The 25239-nt window shown below is 45.6% G+C and overlaps 1 protein-coding gene across 2 annotated transcripts in view; it reads left to right on the top strand.

The window, feature by feature from the left end:
* The first annotated feature begins 1018 nt into the window (after positions 1 to 1018).
* LOC112262189 (RING finger protein 150) overlaps positions 1019 to 25239 on the top strand; it is a 49956-nt gene continuing 25735 nt past the window's right edge. For both annotated transcript variants that reach the window (XM_042328039.1, XM_042328040.1), the window contains exons 1-2: positions 1019 to 1822; positions 19787 to 20037. In XM_042328039.1, the coding sequence (XP_042183973.1) occupies positions 1375 to 1822; positions 19787 to 20037 (699 nt within the window). In that variant the 5' untranslated portion in view covers positions 1019 to 1374. The remainder of the gene's footprint in view (positions 1823 to 19786; positions 20038 to 25239) is intronic.

Below are 25239 nucleotides of genomic sequence, written 5' to 3'. Positions count from 1 at the left end.
TCTTTCTGTAGTCTCTCCAGATGGATCAATACCCTCCCTAACTTTCTGTAGTCTCTCCAGATGGATCAATACCCTCCCTAACTTTCTGTAGTCTCTCCAGATGGATCAACTCCCTCCCTATCTTTCTGTAGTCTCTCCAGATGGATCAATACCCTCCCTATCTTTCTGTTGTCTCTCCAATATTTCCAGATCCTCTACTGGAGGTGGGAGAAGCCATGGTAGATTTACAGGAACAGCTACCATTGGACTGAACTCTCTTCCATACAGTCCCATCTCCTTGGTTTTACCCACCCACCCAAAAGCTCGTGTTCTGTCTTCACTCAATGTTCCCAGCGTGCCTGTAAAATCCCTTTTCACAAGGATGAGATAACCCCATGTCCCTGTAGGTCGACCCAATGAATTCATTGCCAGCTGCTTTCTCCTAATCTGCAATGGCATTTCCCTCCATCTCCATCTCCACCTGTAGTGCAGCCACTGGGGAGGTCCCGAAACACCCCTCTACATATTCTGAGTCCCACAGACATGTTGGTTAAAGGCAGCACTAAAAAAGGCCATGGCTCGTGATTGGAGTATTCATCGCGGTGTGTAATGCAGTGTAGCCTAGTTTGTTTTACATCATCCCAGTAGGGCAAAAGGCTCCGGGCTGAGACAAAAATCATTCTCAGCATGCCTGTAAAAAACCCCGAAAGCCCGGGTCTAGTGACGTCAATGGTACTATAAATGTCATTATTTGTTTTTGAGGATGGGGACTGTTTTTACTGTAACACAATGTACAGATAATTTTGTATTATATTATTGGAGTACACATTACAAAAAAAACAAAACGTTGACCATTTAGGTTTAAAATAAATGTACAAAATGACATCTTTGAAATACTTTAAATTATTCTTTGTATGATAACTAGTACAAAATATATCGATAATTGTGCACATTTTTCATAATTTTCGCCCTAATTATTCATTTACGAAGTATACAGGAAGGGACTTTTATTCTGAAAGTTGATAAAAGGGAGAAACACTTCGTGGACCCATTAACGTTTATAACCAAACTAACTTTGTAATGTCTTTGCAGAGTGTCCACATGGTCGCTGGTTACCGTTTCCTCGCGGTTGCCGGAAACAACCTTTTGTTGTTTTGTTGATTTGAGGTTTTGAAAAAGGAAGTGTGTGTTTTTTTCCCCTTCGGCTTTCTGCAACCCTACATTAAGTAGCTAGTAGATGAGGAGGTGTGTTTACACACAGAGAGAGAGAGAGAGAGACCGGGGGGTGGATGGAAAACAACCCGCCCGTTATGGCGTAACTAACTAACAGTATCTAGTTGTAGGTGTGGACGGTACTGCAGACAGAGATCATAATAAACCCAGATAGGTCTGATCATGTCGTTGATGCAGGCCTGCCGCAGTTTAGCCCTATCTACATGGCTCCTGACGTTTTGTTTCGTTCACCTCCTCTGTTTGGACTTTACCGTGGCCGAGAGAGAGGAGTGGTACACCGCTTTCGTTAATATCACCTACATAGACCCGGTCACCTCTGAAGTCCGGACGGAAAAAGCAGAATACGGTCGATACGGGGAACACTCGCTTAAACGCGACGCAAAAGGAGTCGTGGTACTTCCTTCTCTCTCTCAGGATAGACAAGCCTGTGATCCCGGTACCCGGTTCTCTGTTCCGGTCCAAGGCAGTGCGTGGATAGCCCTGATTGCCAGGGGAAACTGCACATTTAAAGATAAGATAAGACACGCAGCGAGCCAAAACGCCTCGGCCATCGTTATATTCAACGTTGGATCCAGCAACACCAATGATACAATCACCATGCCACATTCAGGTATGCACTAGCAGGCCAGATCGTCATATGATGTATCGGGTCACACAGGGTGGGGAGTTGTTATGCATAGATGACTTGTTTACTGCGATCATCAGGGCGTAGGTGTTATGTGTCTTGTGTGTATGTAGCTATGTATAATTATGAATAGGGGGAATAGGGGATAGAGACCCCACCATGCAGTGGGTATAGTATAGGGGGTAGAGACCCCCCATGCAGTGGGTATAGTATAGGGGATAGAGACCCCACCATGCAGTGGGTATAGTATAGGGGGTAGAGACCCCACCATGCAGTGGGTATAGTATAGGGGGTAGAGACCCCACCATGCAGTGGGTATAGTATAGGGGATAGAGACCCCACCATGCAGTGGGTATAGTATAGTATAGGGGGTAGAGACCCCACCATGCAGTGGGTATAGTATAGGGGGTAGAGACCCCACCATGCAGTGGGTATAGTATAGGGGATAGAGACCCCACCATGCAGTGGGTATAGTATAGTATAGGGGGTAGAGACCCCACCATGCAGTGGGTATAGTATAGGGGGGGGTAGAGACCCCACCATGCAGTGGGTATAGTATAGGGGGGGGTAGAGACCCCACCATGCAGTGAGTATAGTATAGGGGGTAGAGACCCCACCATGCAGTGGGTATAGTATAGGGGGGGTAGAGACCCCACCATGCAGTGGGTATAGTATAGTATAGGGGGGTAGAGACCCCACCATGCAGTGGGTATAGTATAGGGGATAGAGACCCCACCATGCAGTGGGTATAGTATAGGGGATAGAGACCCCACCATGCAGTGGGTATAGTATAGGGGATAGAGACCCCACCATGCAGTGGGTATAGTATAGGGGGTAGAGACCCCACCATGCAGTGGGTATAGTATAGGGGGTAGAGACCCCACCATGCAGTGGGTATAGTATAGTATAGGGGATAGAGACCCCACCATGCAGTGGGTATAGTATAGGGGGTAGAGACCCCACCATGCAGTGGGTATAGTATAGGGGATAGAGACCCCACCATGCAGTGGGTATAGTATAGGGGGATAGAGACCCCACCATGCAGTGGGTATAGTATAGGGGTAGAGACCCCACCATGCAGTGGGTATAGTATAGGGGGATAGAGACCCCACCATGCAGTGGGTATAGTATAGGGGATAGAGACCCCACCATGCAGTGGGTATAGTATAGGGGATAGAGACCCCACCATGCAGTGGGTATAGTATAGGGGGTAGAGACCCCACCATGCAGTGGGTATAGTATAGTATAGGGGATAGAGACCCCACCATGCAGTGGGTATAGTATAGTATAGGGGGATAGAGACCCCACCATGCAGTGGGTATAGTATAGGGGGTAGAGACCCCACCATGCAGTGGGTATAGTATAGGGGGTAGAGACCCCACCATGCAGTGGGTATAGTATAGTATAGGGGGTAGAGACCCCACCATGCAGTGGGTATAGTATAGAGGGTAGAGACCCCACCATGCAGTGGGTATAGCATAGGGGGTAGAGACCCCACCATGCAGTGGGTATAGTATAGTATAGGGGGTAGAGACCCCACCATGCAGTGGGTATAGTATAGTATAGGGGTAGAGACCCCACCATGCAGTGGGTATAGTATAGTATAGGGGGTAGAGACCCCACCATGCAGTGGGTATAGTATAGTATAGGGGGTAGAGACCCCACCATGCAGTGGGTATAGTATAGGGGTAGAGACCCCACCATGCAGTGGGTATAGTATAGTATAGGGGTAGAGACCCCACCATGCAGTGGGTATAGTATAGGGGGTAGAGACCTCACCATGCAGTGGGTATAGTATAGAGGGTAGAGACCCCACCATGCAGTGGGTATAGCATAGGGGGTAGAGACCCCACCATGCAGTGGGTATAGTATAGTATAGGGGGTAGAGACCCCACCATGCAGTGGGTATAGTATAGGGGGTAGAGACCCCACCATGCAGTGGGTATAGTATAGTATAGGGGGTAGAGACCCCACCATGCAGTGGGTATAGTATAGGGGGTAGAGACCCCGCCATGCAGTGGGTATAGTACAGGGGGGTAGAGACCCCACCATGCAGTGGGTATAGTATAGGGGGTAGAGACCCCACCATGCAGTGGGTATAGTATAGGGGATAGAGACCCCACCATGCAGTGGGTATAGTATAGGGGGTAGAGACCCCACCATGCAGTGGGTATAGTATAGGGGTAGAGACCCCACCATGCAGTGGGTATAGTATAGGGGGTAGAGACCCCACCATGCAGTGGGTATAGTATAGGGGTAGAGACCCCACCATGCAGTGGGTATAGTATAGGGGATAGAGACCCCACCATGCAGTGGGTATAGTATAGGGGTAGAGACCCCACCATGCAGTGGGTATAGTATAGGGGGTAGAGACCCCACCATGCAGTGGGTATAGTATAGGGGTAGAGACCCCACCATGCAGTGGGTATAGCATAGGGGATAGAGACCCCACCATGCAGTGGGTATAGTATAGGGGATAGAGACCCCACCATGCAGTGGGTATAGTATAGGGTATAGAGACCCCACCATGCAGTGGGTATAGTATAGGGGTAGAGACCCCACCATGCAGTGGGTATAGTATAGGGGGTAGAGACCCCACCATGCAGTGGGTATAGTATAGGGGGTAGAGAGACCCCACCATGCAGTGGGTATAGTATAGGGGGTAGAGACCCCACCATGCAGTGGGTATAGTATAGGGGGTAGAGACCCCACCATGCAGTGGGTATAGCATAGGGGATAGAGACCCCACCATGCAGTGGGTATAGTATAGGGGGTAGAGACCCCACCATGCAGTGGGTATAGTATAGTATAGGGGGTAGAGACCCCACCATGCAGTGGGTATAGTATAGTATAGGGGGTAGAGACCCCACCATGCAGTGGGTATAGTATAGTATAGGGGGTAGAGACCCCACCATGCAGTGGGTATAGTATAGGGGATAGAGACCCCACCATGCAGTGGGTATAGTATAGGGGGTAGAGACCCCACCATGCAGTGGGTATAGTATAGGGGGTAGAGACCCCACCATGCAGTGGGTATAGTATAGGGGTAGAGACCCCACCATGCAGTGGGTATAGTATAGGGGGTAGAGACCCCACCATGCAGTGGGTATAGTATAGTGGGTAGAGACCCCACCATGCAGTGGGTATAGTATAGGGGGTAGAGACCCCACCATGCAGTGGGTATAGTATAGGGGGTAGAGACCCCACCATGCAGTGGGTATAGTATAGAGGGGGTAGAGACCCCACCATGCAGTGGGTATAGTACAGGGGATAGAGACCCCACCATGCAGTGGGTATAGTATAGGGGTAGAGACCCCACCATGCAGTGGGTATAGTATAGGGGGTAGAGACCCCACCATGCAGTGGGTATAGTATAGGGGGTAGAGACCCCACCATGCAGTGGGTATAGCATAGGGGATAGAGACCCCACCATGCAGTGGGTATAGTATAGGGGATAGAGACCCCACCATGCAGTGGGTATAGTATAGGGGGTAGAGACCCCACCATGCAGTGGGTATAGTATAGGGGGTAGAGACCCCACCATGCAGTGGGTATAGTATAGGGGGAGAGACCCCACCATGCAGTGGGTATAGTATAGGGGGTAGAGACCCCACCATGCAGTGGGTATAGTATAGGGGGTAGAGACCCCACCATGCAGTGGGTATAGTATAGGGGGTAGAGACCCCACCATGCAGTGGGTATAGTATAGGGGGTAGAGACCCCACCATGCAGTGGGTATAGCATAGGGGATAGAGACCCCACCATGCAGTGGGTATAGTATAGGGGGTAGAGACCCCACCATGCAGTGGGTATAGTATAGGGGATAGAGACCCCACCATGCAGTGGGTATAGTATAGGGGGTAGAGACCCCACCATGCAGTGGGTATAGTATAGGGGGGTAGAGACCCCACCATGCAGTGGGTATAGTATAGTATAGGGGGTAGAGACCCCACCATGCAGTGGGTATAGTATAGGGGGTAGAGACCCCACCATGCAGTGGGTATAGTATAGGGGTAGAGACCCCACCATGCAGTGGGTATAGTATAGGGGGGGTAGAGACCCCACCATGCAGTGGGTATAGTATAGGGGTAGAGACCCCACCATGCAGTGGGTATAGTATAGGGGGTTAGAGACCCCACCATGCAGTGGGTATAGTATAGGGGGTAGAGACCCCACCATGCAGTGGGTATAGTATAGGGGGTAGAGACCCCACCATGCAGTGGGTATAGTATAGTATAGGGGGTAGAGACCCCACCATGCAGTGGGTATAGTATAGGGGGGTAGAGACCCCACCATGCAGTGGGTATAGTATAGTATAGGGGGTAGAGACCCCACCATGCAGTGGGTATAGTATAGGGGATAGAGACCCCACCATGCAGTGGGTATAGTATAGGGGGTAGAGACCCCACCATGCAGTGGGTATAGTATAGGGGGTAGAGACCCCACCATGCAGTGGGTATAGTATAGGGGGTAGAGACCCCACCATGCAGTGGGTATAGTATAGTATAGGGGGATAGAGACCCCACCATGCAGTGGGTATAGTATAGAGGGTAGAGACCCCACCATGCAGTGGGTATAGCATAGGGGGTAGAGACCCCACCATGCAGTGGGTATAGTATAGTATAGGGGTAGAGACCCCACCATGCAGTGGGTATAGTATAGGGGTAGAGACCCCACCATGCAGTGGGTATAGTATAGGGGGTAGAGACCCCACCATGCAGTGGGTATAGTATAGGGGATAGAGACCCCACCATGCAGTGGGTATAGTATAGGGGATAGAGACCCCACCATGCAGTGGGTATAGTATAGGGGTAGAGACCCCACCATGCAGTGGGTATAGTATAGGGGATAGAGACCCCACCATGCAGTGGGTATAGTATAGGGGATAGAGACCCCACCATGCAGTGGGTATAGTATAGGGGGTAGAGACCCCACCATGCAGTGGGTATAGTATAGGGGGTAGAGACCCCACCATGCAGTGGGTATAGTATAGGGGTAGAGACCCCACCATGCAGTGGGTATAGTATAGAGGGTAGAGAGACCCCACCATGCAGTGGGTATAGTATAGGGGAGAGAGACCCACCATGCAGTGGGTATAGTATAGGGGGTAGAGACCCCACCATGCAGTGGGTATAGTATAGGGGATAGAGACCCCACCATGCAGTGGGTATAGTATAGAGGGTAGAGAGACCCCACCATGCAGTGGGTATAGTATAGAGGGTAGAGAGACCCCACCATGCAGTGGGTATAGTATAGGGGGTAGAGACCCCACCATGCAGTGGGTATAGTATAGGGGTAGAGACCCTACCATGCACTGGGTATAGTATAGGGGATAGAGACCCCACCATGCAGTGGGTATAGTATAGAGGGTAGAGAGACCCCACCATGCAGTGGGTATAGTATAGGGGATAGAGACCCCACCATGCAGTGGGTATAGCATAGGGGGTAGAGACCCCACCATGCAGTGGGTATAGTATAGGGGGTAGAGACCCCACCATGCAGTGGGTATAGTATAGGGGGTAGAGACCCCACCATGCAGTGGGTATAGTATAGGGGGTAGAGAGACCCCACCATGCAGTGGGTATAGTATAGGGGGTAGAGACCCCACCATGCAGTGGGTATAGTATAGGGGGTAGAGACCCCACCATGCAGTGGGTATAGTATAGGGGGTAGAGACCCCACCATGCAGTGGGTATAGTATAGGGGGTAGAGACCCCACCATGCAGTGGGTATAGTATAGGGGTAGAGACCCCACCATGCAGTGGGTATAGTATAGGGGGTAGAGACCCCACCATGCAGTGGGTATAGTATAGGGGGTAGAGACCCCACCATGCAGTGGGTATAGCATAGGGGGTAGAGACCCCACCATGCAGTGGGTATAGCATAGGGGGTAGGGACCCCACCATGCAGTGGGTATAGTATAGGGGTAGAGACCCCACCATGCAGTGGGTATAGTATAGGGGGTAGAGACCCCACCATGCAGTGGGTATAGCATAGGGGGTAGAGACCCCACCATGCAGTGGGTATAGTATAGGGGATAGAGACCCCACCATGAGACCCCACCATGCAGTGGGTATAGTATAGGTATAGTGGGTATAGTATAGAATGTAGAGACCCCACCATGCAGTGGGTATAGTATAGTTTTGGGGTAGAGACCCCACCATGCAGTGGGTATGTATAGGGGTTGAGACCCCACCATGCAGTTCAGATCGATGACAGGCTTAACTGAATGATAGCAGACTGGGCAATGATGGACAGGAATAGTTTTGCTGGGCAGATGATGACAGGAATGCCCTCTGGGCAGATGATGACAGGTTGCCCTATGCTGGGCAGATGATGACAGGTTGCCCTATGCTGGGCAGATGATGACAGGTTGCCCTATGCTGGGCAGATGATGACAGGTTGCCCTATGCTGGGCAGATGATGACAGGTCGCCCTATGCTGGGCAGATGATGACAGGTTGCCCTATGCTGGGCAGATGATGACAGGTTGCCCTATGCTGGGCAGATGATGACAGGTTGCCCTATGCTGGGCAGATGATGACAGGTCGCCCTATGCTGGGCAGATGATGACAGGTTGCCCTATGCTGGGCAGATGATGACAGGTTGCCCTATGCTGGGCAGATGATGACAGGTCGCCCTATGCTGGGCAGATGATGACAGGTTGCTCTATGCTGGGCAGATGATGACAGGTTGCCCTATGCTGGGCAGCTGACCTCGGAACCACCCCGGCTGGGAGAACGGGGTTGCCATGACGGCCTTTCAGGTTATCATGCTGGTGGTGGGAAGGTGAAAGTTCATTGGAAGACTGTTGCAGCAAAACATAAAGTGACAGACAAAGGATGAGTTGACATAAATACTCCCCTAGATGTATTCCCATTGGTTGACAGAAAGGGGAGTGGTTATTGCGTAATTGAGCCCCTAGGTTAATCGGTGAGCGTTCTGGAATGTGCTTACTGTGGCGTGCTCATAGGCTGAAGTTAATTGGTGAATGGCATTCTGCATGTTTGCTAATGGTAAAGAGGAGGAGAGACTGGATGCTAATCCTGCTGAGGTGATATTCTAACCTCTACCCTATAAATACCAGCTATGCTGATGAGGTAACATTCTAACCTCTACCCTATAAATACCAGCTATGCTGCTGAGGTAACATTCTAACCTCTATGCTGCTGAGGTAACATTCTAACCTCTATGCTGCTGAGGTAACATTCTAACCTCTATGCTGCTGAGGTAACATTCTAACCTCTATGCTGCTGAGGTAACATTCTAACCTCTATGCTGCTGAGGTAACATTCTAACCTCTATGCTGATGAGGTAACATTCTAACCTCTATGCTGATGAGGTAACATTCTAACCTCTATGCTGCTGAGGTAACATTCTAACCTCTATGCTGCTGAGGTAACATTCAAATCAAATCAAATCAAATTTTATTTGTCACATACACATGGTTAGCAGATGTTAATGCGAGTGTAGCGAAATGCTTGTGCTTCTAGTTCCGACAATGCAGTAATAACGAGCAAGTAATCTAACTAACAATTCCAAAAAACTACTGTCATACACAGTGTAAGGGGATAAAGAATATGTACATAAGGATATATGAATGAGTGATGGTACAGAGCAGCATAGGCAAGATACAGTAGATGATATCGAGTACAGTATATACATATGAGATAAGTATGTAAACCAAGTGGCATAGTTAAAGTGGCTAGTGATACATGTATTACATAAGGATGCAGTCGATGATATAGAGTACAGTATCAACGTATGCATATGAGATGAACAATGTAGGGTAAGTAACATTATATAAGGTAGCATTGTTTAAAGTGGCTAGTGATATATTTACATCATTTCCCATCAATTCCCATGGTTAAAGTGGCTGAGTAGAGTCAGTGTCATTGACAGTGTGTTGGCAGTAGCCACTCAATGTTAGTGGTGGCTGTTTAACAGTCTGATGGCCTTGAGATAGAAGCTGTTTTTCAGTCTCTCGGTCCCAGCTTTGATGCACCTGTACTGACCTCGCCTTCTGGATGGCAGCGGGGTGAACAGGCAGTGGCTCTGTGGTTCCTCTGATGATGTAACCTCTGCTGATGAGGTAACATGGCTATCTTTATGGCCTTCCTGTAGCAACATGGTGTAGGTGTCTAACCTCTATGCTGCTGAGGTAACATTCTAACCTCTATGCTGCTGAGGTAACATTCTAACCTCTATGCTGAGAGGTAACATTCTAACCTCTATGCTGCTGAGGTAACATTCTAACCTCTATGCTGCTGAGGTAACATTCTAACCTCTATGCTGCTGAGGTAACATTCTAACCTCTATGCTGCTGAGGTAACATTCTAACCTCTATGCTGCTGAGGTAACATTCTAACCTCTATGCTGCTGAGGTAACATTCTAACCTCTATGCTGCTGAGGTAACATTCTAACCTCTATGCTGCTGAGGTAACATTCTAACCTCTATGCTGCTGAGGTAACATTCTAACCTCTATGCTGCTGAGGTAACATTCTAACCTCTATGCTGCTGAGGTAACATTCAAACCTTATGCTGCTGAGGTAACATATGCTGCTGAGGTAACATCAAACCTGCTGCTGAGGTAACATTCTAAATTTTATTTGTCACATAACATGGTTAGCAGATGTTATGCTGCTGTAGGTAACATTCTTGTGCTTCTAGTTCCGATGCTAATAACGAGCAAGTAACAACTAACAATTCCAAAAAACTACTGTGATAACACAGTGTAAGGGGATAAAGAATATGTACAGGTAACATATATGAATGAGTGATGGTACAGAGCAGCATAGGCAAGATACAGTAGATGATATCGAGTACAGTATATACATATGAGATAAGTATGTAAACCAAGTGGCATAGTTAAAGTGGCTAGTGATACATGTATTACATAAGGATGCAGTCGATGATATAGAGTACAGTATCAACGTATGCATATGAGATGAACAATGTAGGGTAAGTAACATTATATAAGGTAGCATTGTTTAAAGTGGCTGTGGGTAAGTAACATTATATAAGGTGATATATTTACATCATTTCCCATCAATTCCCATGATTAAAGTGGCTGGAGTAGAGTCAGTGTCATTGACAGTGTGTTGGCAGTAGCCACTCAATGTTAGTGGTGGCTGTTTAACAGTCTGATGGCCTTGAGATAGAAGCTGTTTTTCAGTCTCTCGGTCCCAGCTTTGATGCACCTGTACTGACCTCGCCTTCTGGATGGCAGCGGGGTGAACAGGCAGTGGCTCGGGTGGTTGATGTCCTTGATGATCTTTATGGCCTTCCTGTAGCATCGGGTGGTGTAGGTGTCTAACCACTATGCTGCTGAGGTAACATTCTAATCTCTATGCTGCTGAGGTAACATTCTAACCTCTATGCTGCTGAGGTAACATTCTAACCTCTATGCTGCTGAGGTAACATTCTAACCTCTATGCTGCTGAGGTAACATTCTAACCTCTATGCTGCTGAGGTAACATTCTAACCTCTATGCTGATGAGGTAACATTCTAACCTCTATGCTGATGAGGTAACATTCTAACCTCTTTGCTGATGAGGTAACATTCTAACCTCTATGCTGATGAGGTAACATTCGTACCACTATGCTGCTGAGGTAACATTCTAACCTCTACCCTATAAATACCAGCTATGCGGCTTTTTTGCCCGCTTTGAGGACAATACAGTGCCACTGACACGGCCTGCAACGAAAACATTGTATTGATTTGATTTGATTTGATTTGAAACATGCGGTCTCTCCTTCACTGCAGCCGAGGTGAGTAAGACATTTAAACGTGTTAACCCTCGCAAGGCTGCAGGCCCAGACGGCATCCCCAGCCGCGCCCTCAGAGCATGCGCTGGCCGGTGTGTTTACGGACATATTCAATCAATCCCTATACCAGTCTGCTGTTCCCAAATGCTTCAAGAGGGCCACCATTGTTCCTGTTCCCAAGAAAGCTAAGGTAACTGAGCTAAACGACTACCGCCCCGTAGCACTCACATCCGTCATCATGAAGTGCTTTGAGAGACTAGTCAAGGACCATATCACCTCCACCCTACCTGACACCCTAGACCCACTCCAATTTGATTACCGCCCAAATAGGTCCACAGGCGATGCAATCTCAACCACACTGCACACTGCCCTAACCCATCTGGACAAGAGGAATACCTATGTGAGAATGCTGTTCATCGACTACAGCTCGGCATTCAACACCATAGTACCCTCCAAGCTCGTCATCAAGCTCGAGACCCTGGGTCTCGACCCCGCCCTGTGCAACTGGGTACTGGACTTCCTGACGGGCCGCCCCCAGGTGGTGAGGGTAGGCAACAACATCTCCTTCCCGCTGATCCTCAACACTGGGTCCCCACAAGGGTGCGTTCTGAGCCCTCTCCTGTACTCCCTGTTCACCCACGACTGCGTGGCCACGCACGCCTCCAACTCAATCATCAAGTTTGCGGACGACACAACAGTGGTAGGCTTGATTACCAACAACGACGAGACGGCCTACAGGGAGGAGGTGAGGGCCCTCAGGGTGTGGTGTCAGGAAAATAACCTCACACTCAACGTCAACAAAACTAAGGAGATGATTGTGGACTTCAGGAAACAGCAGAGGGAACACCCCCCTATCCACATCGATGGAACAGTAGTGGAGAGGGTAGCAAGTTTTAAGTTCCTCGGCATACACATCACAGACAAACTGAATTGGTCCACTCACACAGACAGCATCGTGAAGAAGGCGCAGCAGCGCCTCTTCAACCTCAGGAGGCTGAAGAAATTCGGCTTGTCACCAAAAGCACTCACAAACTTCTACAGATGCACAATCGAGAGCATCCTGGCGGGCTGTATCACCGCCTGGTACGGCAACTGCTCCGCCCTCAACCGTAAGGCTCTCCAGAGGGTAGTGAGGTCTGCACAACGCATCACCGGGGGCAAACTACCTGCCCTCCAGGACACCTACACCACCACGATGTTACAGGAAGGCCATAAAGATCATCAAGGACATCAACCACCCGAGCCACTGCCTGTTCACCCCGCTATCATCCAGAAGGCGAGGTCAGTACAGGTGCATCAAAGCTGGGACCGAGAGACTGAAAAACAGCTTCTATCTCAAGGCCATCAGATTGTTAAACAGCCACCACTAACATTGAGTGGCTGCTGCCAACACACTGACACTGACTCAACTCCAGCCACTTTAATAATGGGAATTGATGGGAAATGATGTAAATATATCACTAGCCACTTTAAACAATGCTACCTTATATAATGTTTACATACCCTACATTATTCATCTCATATGCATACGTATATACTGTACTCTATATCATCGACTGCATCCTTATATAATACATGTATCACTAGCCACTTTAACTATGCCACTTTGTTTACATACTCATCTCATATGTATATACTGTACTCGATATCAGCTACTGTATCTTGCCTATGCTGCTCTGTACCATCACTCATTCATATATCCTTATGTACATATTCTTTATCCCCTTACACTGTGTATAAGACAGTAGTTTTGGAATTGTTAGTTAGATTACTTGTTGGTTATTACTGCATTGTCGGAACTAGAAGCACAAGCATTTCGCTACACTCGCATTAACATCTGCTAACCATGTGTATGTGACAAATAAAATTTGATTTGATTTTGGAACATTCTAACCTCTACCCTATAAATACCAGCTATGCTGCTGTGGAACATTCTAACCTCTGCTGCTGTGGAACATTCTAACCGCTACCCTATAAATACCAGCTATGCTGATGAGGCAACATTCTAACCGCTACCCTATAAATACCAGCTATGCTGATGAGGCAACATTCTAACCTCTGCTGATGAGGTAACATTCTAACCGCTACCCTATAAATACCAGCTATGCTGATGAGGTAACATTCTAACCTCTGCTGATGAGGTAACATTCTAACCGCTACCCTATAAATACCAGCTATGCTGATGAGGCAACATTCTAACCTCAACCCTATAAATACCAGCTATGCTGATGAGGCAACATTCTAACCGCTACCCTATAAATACCAGCTATGCTGATGAGGTAACATTGTAACCTCTGCTGATGAGGTAACATTGTAACCTCTGCTGATGAGGTAACATTGTAACCTCTGCTGATGAGGTAACATTCTAACCTCTGCTGATGAGGTAACATTCTAACCTCTGCTGCTGTGGAACATTCTAACCTCTGCTGATGAGGTAACATTCTAACCTATGCTGATGAGGTAACATTCTAACCTCTATGCTGATGAGGTAACATTCTAACCTCTGCTGCTGTGGAACATTCTAAGCTCTGCTGCTGTGGAACATTCTAAGCTCTGCTGATGAGGTAACATTCTAACCTCTATGCTGATGAGGTAACATTCTAACCTCTATGCTGATGAGGTAACATTCTAACCTCTATGCTGATGAGGTAACATTCTAACCTCTATGCTGATGAGGTAACATTCTAACCTCTATGCTGCTGAGGTAACATTCTAACCTCTATGCTGATGAGGTAACATTCTAACCTCTATGCTGATGAGGTAACATTCTAACCTCTGCTGATGAGGTAACATTCTAACCTCTGCTGATGAGGTAACATTCTAACCTCTGCTGATGAGGTAACATTCTAACCTCTGCTGATGAGGTAACATTCTAACCTCTATGCTGATGAGGTAACATTCTAACCTCTATGCTGATGAGGTAACATTCTAACCTCTATGCTGATGAGGTAACATTCTAACCTCTATGCTGCTGAGGTAACATTCTAACCTCTATGCTGCTGAGGTAACATTCTAACCTCTATGCTGATGAGGTAACATTCTAACCTCTATGCTGATGAGGTAACATTCTAACCTCTATGCTGATGAGGTAACATTCTAACCTCTATGCTGATGAGGTAACATTCTAACCTCTATGCTGATGAGGTAACATTCTAACCTCTATGCTGATGAGGTAACATTCTAACCTCTGCTGATGAGGTAACATTCTAACCGCTACTGATGAGGTAACATTCTAACCTCTATGCTGATGAGGTAACATTCTAACCTCTATGCTGATGAGGTAACATTCTAACCTCTATGCTGATGAGGTAACATTCTAACCTCTATGCTGATGAGGTAACATTCTAACCTCTATGCTGCTGAGGTAACATTCTAACCTCTATGCTGATGAGGTAACATTCTAACCTCTATGCTGATGAGGTAACATTCTAACCTCTATGCTGATGAGGTAACATTCTAACCGCTACCCTACACACACAAAATAAATATAAACACAACATGTAAAGTGTTGGTCCCATGTTTCATGAGCTGACATGAAAGATTACAGAAATGTTCCATACTCAGAAAAAGCTTATTTCTCCCAAATTTTGTGCAGAAATTTGTTTACATCCCTGTTAGTGAGTATTTCTCCTTTGTCAAGATAATCCATCCAATTGACAGGTGTGGCATATCAAGAATCTGATTAATCAGCATGATCATTACACAGGTGCACCTTGTGCTGGAGACAATAAATGACAACTAAAATGTACCGAGGAATGTCCACCAGAGCGGTTGCCAGAGATGGTATAGAACTCAGCATTACCTTAAGTAGTTTTTAGAGAATTTGACAGTACGTCCAACCGGTCTCAACCGTGGACCACGTGTAACCACGACAACCCAGGACCTCCGCATCCGGCTTCTTCACCTGCGGGATCTTCTGAGACCAGCCACCCTGACAGCTGATGAAACTGGGTTTGCTCGTCGTCCTCACCAGGGTCGTGACTGCAGTTCGGCATCGTCACCGACTTCAGTGGGAAAATGTTCACCTTCGATGGCCGCTGACACCCTGGAGAAGTGTGCTCTTCACGGATGAGTCCTGGTTTCAACTGTACCGGTCAGACGGCGTGTACGGTGTGGTGTGGGCGAGCGGTGTGCTGATGTCAACGAGGCGGTGGGTTATTGGTATGGGCAGGCATAAACTACAGTCAACAAACCCAGTAGCATTTTATCGATGGCAATTTGAATGCGCAAAAATACAGTGACCCTGAGGCCCATTGTAAGTCCAATTTTTTTTAAATATATATTTTTTAAATATCTGTGACCAACGGATTCATATCTGTATGTCCAGTCATGTGAAATCCATAGATTATGACCTAACGATTTTATTTTAAATTGACTGATTTTCCTTAAATTAACTCAGAAAAATCTTTTGAAAAATTGTTTTTTTTGTTCAGTTTGATCAGGCCACTATCAGTTGATCAAACTGGAGAAACTAGATGGCTGTTGTTTATGTAAATAAGGAGGAAGTGATGGGAGTGAAAGAGCTGTGCAAACTACAGTATTCCTTCTGTGAGGAGACAATGAATGACATTTGAGTCAGGAGAACTGAAATGCAATACTACAGTTGATTGAACTCTTAGTAGACGGAAAGACAAAACATCAAAACACATTAAGAACACCTTAATATTGATTGGCCCTGCCAGAACCCGGACTTGAACCCTGATCGAACATGTCTGGAGAGACCTTAAAATAGCTGTGCAGCGACGCTCCCCATCCAACCTGTCAGAGCTTGAGAGGATCTGCAGAGAAGAATGGGAGAAACTCCCCAAATACAGGTGTGCCAAGCTGGTAGCGTCAAACCCAAGAAGACTCGAGGATATAATCGCTGCCAAAGGTGCTTCAACAAAGTACTGAGTAAAGGGTCTGAATACTTATGTAAATGTGATATTTCCATTATTTTTTAATGAATTTGCAAAAAACTTCTTAACCTGTTTCTGCTTTGTCCTTATTATGGCGTATTGTGTAGATTGATGAGTAAAATAATTATGCTATAATACATTTTAGAATAAGACTGTAACGTAACAAAATGTGGGAAGGGTAGAGGGGTCTGAATACTTTCAGAATGCACAGTGCATGTCCATCCCTCACTCACTCACACACACACACACACAGGGACCTAACATGTGTCAGGAAAGCAATCCCGCATCATTATTACACCTCCTCCAATGAACATCATTACACCTCCTCTACCAGCCTGTACATCATTACACCTCCTCTACCAGCCTGTACTGTTGATACAGGGAACGTGTACCTGGGAAACGTCATTACACCTCCTCTACCAGCCTGTACTGTTGATACAGGGAACGTGTACCTGGGAAACATCATTACACCTCCTCTACCAGCCTGTACATCATTACACCTCCTCTACCAGCCTGTACTGTTGATACAGGGAACGTGTACCTGGGAAACATCATTACACCTCCTCTACCAGCCTGTACATCATTACACCTCCTCTACCAGCCTGTACTGTTGATACAGGGAACGTGTACCTGGGAAACATCATCTACCAGCCTGTACATCATTACACCTCCTCTACCAGCCTGTACTGTTGATACAGGGAACGTGTACCTGGGAAACATTACACCTCCTCTACCAGCCTGTACATCATTACACCTCCTCTACCAGCCTGTACTGTTGATACAGGGAACGTGTACCTGGGAAACATCATTACACCTCCTCTACCAGCCTGTACATCATTACACCTCCTCTACCAGCCTGTACTGTTGATACAGGGAACGTGTACCTGGGAAACATCATTACACCTCCTCTACCAGCCTGTACATCATTACACCTCCTCTACCAGCCTGTACTGTTGATACAGGGAACGTGTACCTGGGAAACATCATTACACCTCCTCTACCAGCCTGTACATCATTACACCTCCTCTACCAGCCTGTACTGTTGATACAGGGAACGTGTACCTGGGAAACATCATTACACCTCCTCTACCAGCCTGTACATCATTACACCTCCTCTACCAGCCTGTACTGTTGATACAGGGAACGTGTACCTGGGAAACATCATTACACCTCCTCTACCAGCCTGTACATCATTACACCTCCTCTACCAGCCTGTACTGTTGATACAGGGAACGTGTACCTGGGAAACATCATTACACCTCCTCTACCAGCCTGTACATCATTACACCTCCTCTACCAGCCTGTACTGTTGATACAGGGAACGTGTACCTGGGAAACATCACCTCCTCTACCAGCCTGTACATCATTACACCTCTCTACCAGCCTGTACATCAGGAACGTTACACCTCCTCTACCAGCCTGTACTGTTGATACAGGGAACGTGTACCTGGGAAACATCATTACACCTCCTCTACCAGCCTGTACATCATTACACCTCCTCTACCAGCCTGTACTGTTGATACAGGGAACGTGTACCTGGGAAACGTCATTATACCTCCTCTACCAGCCTGTACATCATTACACCTCCTCTACCAGCCTGTACTGTTGATACAGGGAACGTGTACCTGGGAAACATCATTACACCTCCTCTACCAGCCTGTACTGTTGATACAGGGAACGTGTACCTGGGAAACATCATTACACCTCCTCTACCAGCCTGTACTGTTGACACCAGGAAGGATGGGACCATGGACTCATTCTGATTACGCCAAATCCTGACTCTGCCATCAGCATGACGCAACGTGAACCAGGATTCGTCGGACCAGGCAATGTTTTTCCACTCCTCATTGGTCCAGTGTTGGTGATGGCCCACTGGAGCAGCTTCTTCTTGTTTTAAGCTGATAGGAGTGGAACCCGGTGTGGTCGTCTGCTGCAATAGCCAATCGGTGACAAGGATCGAGGTGTTGTGCGTTCCGAGATGCCGTTCTGCACACCACTTGTTGTACAGCGCCGTTGACTGTTTGTGGCCTGTCAGCATCGTTCTCCTTTCGAACCTCATTCATCAATGAGCTGTTTTCGCCCACAGGACTGCCGCTGACTGTATGTGTATTGTGTGTCTGGCTCTTCTCGGTAAACCCTAGACACTGCCGCTGACTGTATGTGTATTGTGTGTCTGGCTCTTCTCGGTAAACCCTAGACACTGCCTCTGACTGTATGTGTATTGTGTGTCTGGCTCTTCTCGGTAAACCCTAGACACTGCCTCTGACTGTATGTGTATTGTGTGTCTGGCTCTTCTCGGTAAACCCTAGACACTGCCTCTGACTGTATGTGTATTGTGTGTCTGGCTCTTCTCGGTAAACCCTAGACACTGCCTGACTGTATGTGTATTGTGTGTCTGGCTCTTCTCGGTAAACCCTAGACACTGCCTCTGACTGTATGTGTATTGTGTGTCTGGCTCTTCTCGGTAAACCCTAGACACTGCCTCTGACTGTATGTGTATTGTGTGTCGTGCTCTTCTCGGTAAACCCTAGACACTGTCGTGCGTGAAAACGCCGGGGCGTTTTTTTTTAGATACTGGATTCCACTCGCATGACACCGAAGATCATACCACGCTCAAAGTCTCTTAGGTCACTAGCTTGCTAACGTTCAATCAAACAGTAACTGAATGCCTCGATGCCTGTCTGCCTGCTTTAATATAGTCAGCCACGGCCACGTGACTCACTGTCTGTAGGAGCGAACCATTTTCATGAACGGGGTGGTGTACCTAATAAACTGGCCATGGTGTGTGTGTGTGTGTGTGTGTGTGTGTGTGTGTGTGTGTGTGTGTAGACACACACAGCAGGGCCTATTATCAGACTGTGTTCTCTATCTGGTCTGGGGATCAATAAGTGTGTGTGTTCAGTGATGATAAGTGTTGGGTAGTCCAGGCCCCATGAATACACCTGGAACATTCCCCTCTGCATTCTTGACGTTCCGTAGTGGAGTCAGGAATTTCACAAATGGCCCTGTCCTGCACTCCTTATTTCATGCCAATCGAGAGACTAATGATTTTTATGTTAGGATGGAACACTCAGGAGTTCTGTTTACAGTCCCAGTGTTCTTAGAATCTATGTGGAGGTTCTAAATTCTGCCACAGGAGACGAGTCCAGTCCCAGACAGCAACAAGGCTTCTTCTGCTGAGCAGTGAAGACACACACACACACACACACACACACACACACACACAGGGAGTCTGTTTTATTTGTATTCCTGTCCTAAAATCTCCCCTCCCTCCCTTCTCAGGTATGGGTGACGTGGTCGCCATCATGATCCCCGAGCCTAAAGGTCGTGAGGTCGCTGCTCTGCTGGAACGGAACGTCACGGTAACCATGCACATCACCATAGGAACGCGTAATCTCCAGAAGTACGTGAGCAGGACGTCGGTGGTGTTCGTCTCCATCTCCTTCATCATCCTGATGATCATCTCTCTGGCCTGGCTTGTCTTCTACTATATACAGAGGTTCAGATACGTCAACGCACGAGACCGCTACCAGGTACACACAGGGCTGGGACCCTAGAGACCGCTACCAGGTACACACAGGGCTGGGACCCTAGAGACCGCTACCAGGTACACACAGGGCTGGGACCCTAGAGACCGCTACCAGGTACACAGGGCTGGGACCCTAGAGACCGCTACCAGGTACACACAGGGCTGGGACCCTAGAGACCGCTACCAGGTACACACAGGGCTGGGACCCTAGGACCGCTACCAGGTACACACAGGGCTGGGACCCTAGAGACCGCTACCAGGTACACACAGGGCTGGGACCCTAGAGACCGCTACCAGGTACACACAGGGCTGGGACCCTAGAGACCGCTACCAGGTACACACAGGGCTGGGACCCTAGAGACCGCTACCAGGTACACACAGGGCTGGCACAATGACCCTAGAGACCGCTACCAGGTACACACAGGGCTGGCACAATGACCCTAGAGACCGCTACCAGGTACACACAGGGCTGGCACAATGACCCTAGAGACCGCTACCAGGTACACACAGGGCTGGCACAATGACCCTAGAGACCGCTACCAGGTACACACAGGGCTGGCACAATGACCCTAGACCGCTACCAGGTACACACAGGGCTGGCACAATGACCCTAGAGACCGCTACCAGGTACACACAGGGCTGGCACAATGACCCTAGAGACCGCTACCAGGTACACACAGGGCTGGCACAATGACCCTAGAGACCGCTACCAGGTACACACAGGGCTGGCACAATGACCCTAGAGACCGCTACCAGGTACACACAGGGCTGGCACAATGACCCTAGAGACCACTACCAGGTACATAGAATAGAATGAATAGAACCTGTAACCCTGGTAATATGACTGGTAAATAGAATTAATAGAACCTCTAACCCTGGTAAATAGAATGAATAGAACCTGTAACATTGGTAATATGACTGGTAAATAGAATTAATAGAACCTCTAACCCTGGTAAATAGAATGAATAGAACCTGTAACCCTGGTAATTTGACTGGTAAATAGAATGAATAGAACCTGTAACCATGGTAATATGACTGGTAAATAGAATGAATAGAACCTCTAACCCTGGTAAATAGAATGAATAGAACCTCTAACCCTGGTAATATGACTGGTAAATAGAATGAATAGAACCTCTAACCCTGGTAATATGACTGGTAAATAGAATGAATAGAACCTGTAACCCTGGTAATATGACTGGTAAATAGAATTAATAGAACCTCTAACCCTGGTAAATAGAATGAATAGAACCTCTAACCCTGGTAATATGACTGGTAAATAGAATGAATAGAACCTCTAACCCTGGTAAATAGAATGAATAGAACCTCTAACCCTGGTAATATGACTGGTAAATAGAATGAATAGAACCTGTAACCCTGGTAAATAGAATGAATAGAACCTCTAACCCTGGTATTATGACTGGTAAATAGAATGAATAGAACCTCTAACCCTGGTAAATAGAATGAATAGAACCTCTAACCCTGGTAATATGACTGGTAAATAGAATGAATAGAACCTCTAACCCTGGTAATATGACTGGTAATGAATAGAACCTCTAACCCTGGTAATATGACTGGTAAATAGAATGAATAGAACCTGTAACCCTGGTAATATGACTGGTAAATGAATGAATAGAACCTCTAACCCTGGTAAATACTGGTAAATAGAATGAATAGAACCTCTAACCCTGGTAATATGACTGGTAAATAGAATGAATAGAACCTGTAACCCTGGTAATATGACTGGTAAATAGAATGAATAGAACCACTAACCCTGGTAATATGACTGGTAAATAGAATGAATAGAACCTCTAACCCTGGTAAATAGAATGAATAGAACCTCTAACCCTGGTAAATAGAATTAATAGAACCTCTAACCCTGGTAAATAGAATTAATAGAACCTCTAACCCTGGTAATATGACTAGTAAATATAATGAATAGAACCTGTAACCCTGGTAATATGACTGGTAAATAGAATGAATAGAACCACTAACCCTGGTAAATATAATGAATAGAACCTCTAACCCTGGTAATATGACTAGTAAATAGAATTAATAGAACCTCTAACCCTGGTAAATAGAATGAATAGAACCTCTAACCCTGGTAATATGACTGGTAAATAGAATGAATAGAACCTCTAACCCTGGTAATATGACTGGTAAATAGAATGAATAGAACCTCTAACCCTGGTAAATAGAATGAATAGAACCTCTAACCCTGGTAATATGACTAGTAAATATAATGAATAGAACCTGTAACCCTGGTAAATAGAATGAATAGAACCTCTAACCCTGGTAATATGACTGGTAAATAGAATGAATAGAACCTCTAACCCTGGTAAATAGAATGAATAGAACCTATAACCTGGTAATATGACTGGTAAATAGAATGAATAGAACCTCTAACCCTGGTAATATGACTGGTAAATAGAATGAATAGAAAATGTAACCCTGGTAATATGACTGGTAAATAGAATGAATAGAACCACTAACCCTGGTAATATGACTGGTAAATAGAATGAATAGAACCTCTAACCCTGGTAAATAGAATGAATATAACCTCTAACCCTGGTAATATGACTGGTAAATAGAATGAATAGAACCTCTAACCCTGGTAAATAGAATGAATAGAACCTCTAACTCTGGTAATATGACTGGTAAATAGAATGAATAGAACCTCTAACCCTGGTAATATGACTGGTAAATAGAATGAATAGAACCACTAACCCTGGTAATATGACTGGTAAATAGAATGAATAGAACCTCTAACCCTGGTAAATAGAATGAATAGAACCTCTAACCCTGGTAATATGACTAGTAAATATAATGAATAGAACCTGTAACCCTGGTAAATAGAATGAATAGAACCTCTAACCCTGGTAATATGACTGGTAAATAGAATGAATAGAACCACTAACCCTGGTAATATGACTGGTAAATAGAATGAATAGAACCTCTAACCCTGGTAAATAGAATGAATAGAACCTCTAACCCTGGTAATATGACTAGTAAATATAATGAATAGAACCTGTAACCCTGGTAAATAGAATGAATAGAACCTCTAACCCTGGTAATATGAAATAGAATGAATAGAACCTGGTAAATGACTGGTAATGAATAGAACCTCTAACCCTGGTATTATGACTGGTAAATAGAATGAATAGAACCTCTAACCCTGGTAAATAGAATGAATAGAACCTCTAACCCTGGTAATATGACTGGTAAATAGAATGAATAGAACCTCTAACCCTGGTAATATGACTGGTAAATAGAATGAATAGAACCTGTAACCCTGGTAAATAGAATGAATAGAACCTCTAACCCTGGTAATATGACTAGTAAATAGAATGAATAGAACCTCTAACCCTGGTAATATGACTGGTAAATAGAATGAATAGAACCTCTAACCCTGGTAATATGACTGGTAAATAGAATGAATAGAACCTCTAACCCTGGTAAATAGAATGAATAGAACCTCTAACCCTGGTAATATGACTAGTAAATATAATGAATAGAACCTGTAACCCTGTTAAATAGAATGAATAGAACCTCTAACCCTGGTAATATGACTGGTAAATATAATGAATAGAACCTCTAACCCTGGTAATATGACTGGTAAATAGAATGAATAGAACCTCTAACCCTGGTAAATAGAATGAATAGAACCTCTAACCCTGGTAAATAGAATGAATAGAACCTCTAACCCTGGTAAATAGAATGAATAGAACCTCTAACCCTGGTAATATGACTGGTAAATATAATGAATAGAACCTGTAACCCTGGTAAATAGAATGAATAGAACCTCTAACCCTGGTAATATGACTGGTAAATATAATGAATATAACCTCTAACCCTGGTAATATGACTGGTAAATGAATAGAACCTAGAACCTGGTAACCCTGGTAAATAGAATGAATAGAACCTCTAACCCTGGTAAATAGAATGAATAGAACCTCTAACCCTGGTGAATAGAATGAATAGCATCTCTAACCCTGGTGAATAGAACCTCTAACCCTGGTAATATGACTGCTAAATAGAATGAATAGAACCTGTAACCCTGGTAATATGACTGGTAAATAGAATTAATAGAACCTCCAACCCTGGTAAATAGAATGAATAGAACCTCTAACCCTGGTAATATGACTGGTAAACAGAATGAATAGAACCTCTAACCCTGGTAAATAGAATGAATAGAACCTCTAACCCTGGTAATATGACTGGTAAATAGTGAATATAACCTGTAACCCTGGTAAATAGAATGAATAGAACCTCTAACCCTGGTAATATGACTGGTAAATAGAATGAATAGAACCTCTAACCCTGGTAATATGACTGGTAAATAGAATGAATAGAACCTCTAACCCTGGTAATATGACTGGTAAATAGAATGAATAGAACCTGTAACCCTGGTAATATGACTGGTAAATAGAATGAATAGAACCTCTAACCCTGGTAATATGACTGGTAAATAGAATGAATAGAACCTCTAACCCTGGTAAATGACTGAATAAATAGAATGAATAGAACCTATAACCCTGGTAATATGACTGGTAAATAGAATGAATAGAACCTGTAACCCTGGTAAATAGAATGAATAGAACCTGTAACCCTGGTAATATGACTGGTAAATAGAATGAATAGAACCTCTAACCCTGGTAATATGACTGGTAAATAGAATGAACAGAACCTCTAACCCTGGTAATATGACTGGTAAATAGTGAATATAACCTGTAACCCTGGTAAATAGAATGAATGGAACCTCTAACCCTGGTCATATGACTGGTAAATAGAATGAATAGAACCTGTAACCCTGGTAATATGACCTGTAAATAGAATGAATAGAACCTCTAACCCTGGTAAATAGAATGAATAGAACCTGTAACCCTGGTAAATAGAATGAATAGAACCTGTAACCCTGGTAATATGACTGGTAAATAGAATGAATAGAACCTCTAACCCTGGTAAATGATTGAATATAACCTGTAACCCTGGTAATATGACTGGTAAATAGAATGAATAGAACCTCTAACCCTGGTAATATGACTGGTAAATAGAATGAATAGAACCTCTAACCCTGGTAAATAGAATGAATAGAACCTGTAACCCTGGTAATATGACTGGTAAATAGAATGAATAGAACCTGTAACCCTGGTAATATGACTGGTAAATAGAATGAATAGAACCTGTAACCCTGGTAAATAGAATGAAT

This window comes from Oncorhynchus tshawytscha, linkage group LG10 (genome assembly GCF_018296145.1).
Source record: "Oncorhynchus tshawytscha isolate Ot180627B linkage group LG10, Otsh_v2.0, whole genome shotgun sequence".
Taxonomy (NCBI): Eukaryota; Metazoa; Chordata; class Actinopteri; order Salmoniformes; family Salmonidae; genus Oncorhynchus; species Oncorhynchus tshawytscha.
Note: the sequence above shows the minus strand (reverse complement) of the source record. Positions and strands in the feature narration are given on the sequence as shown.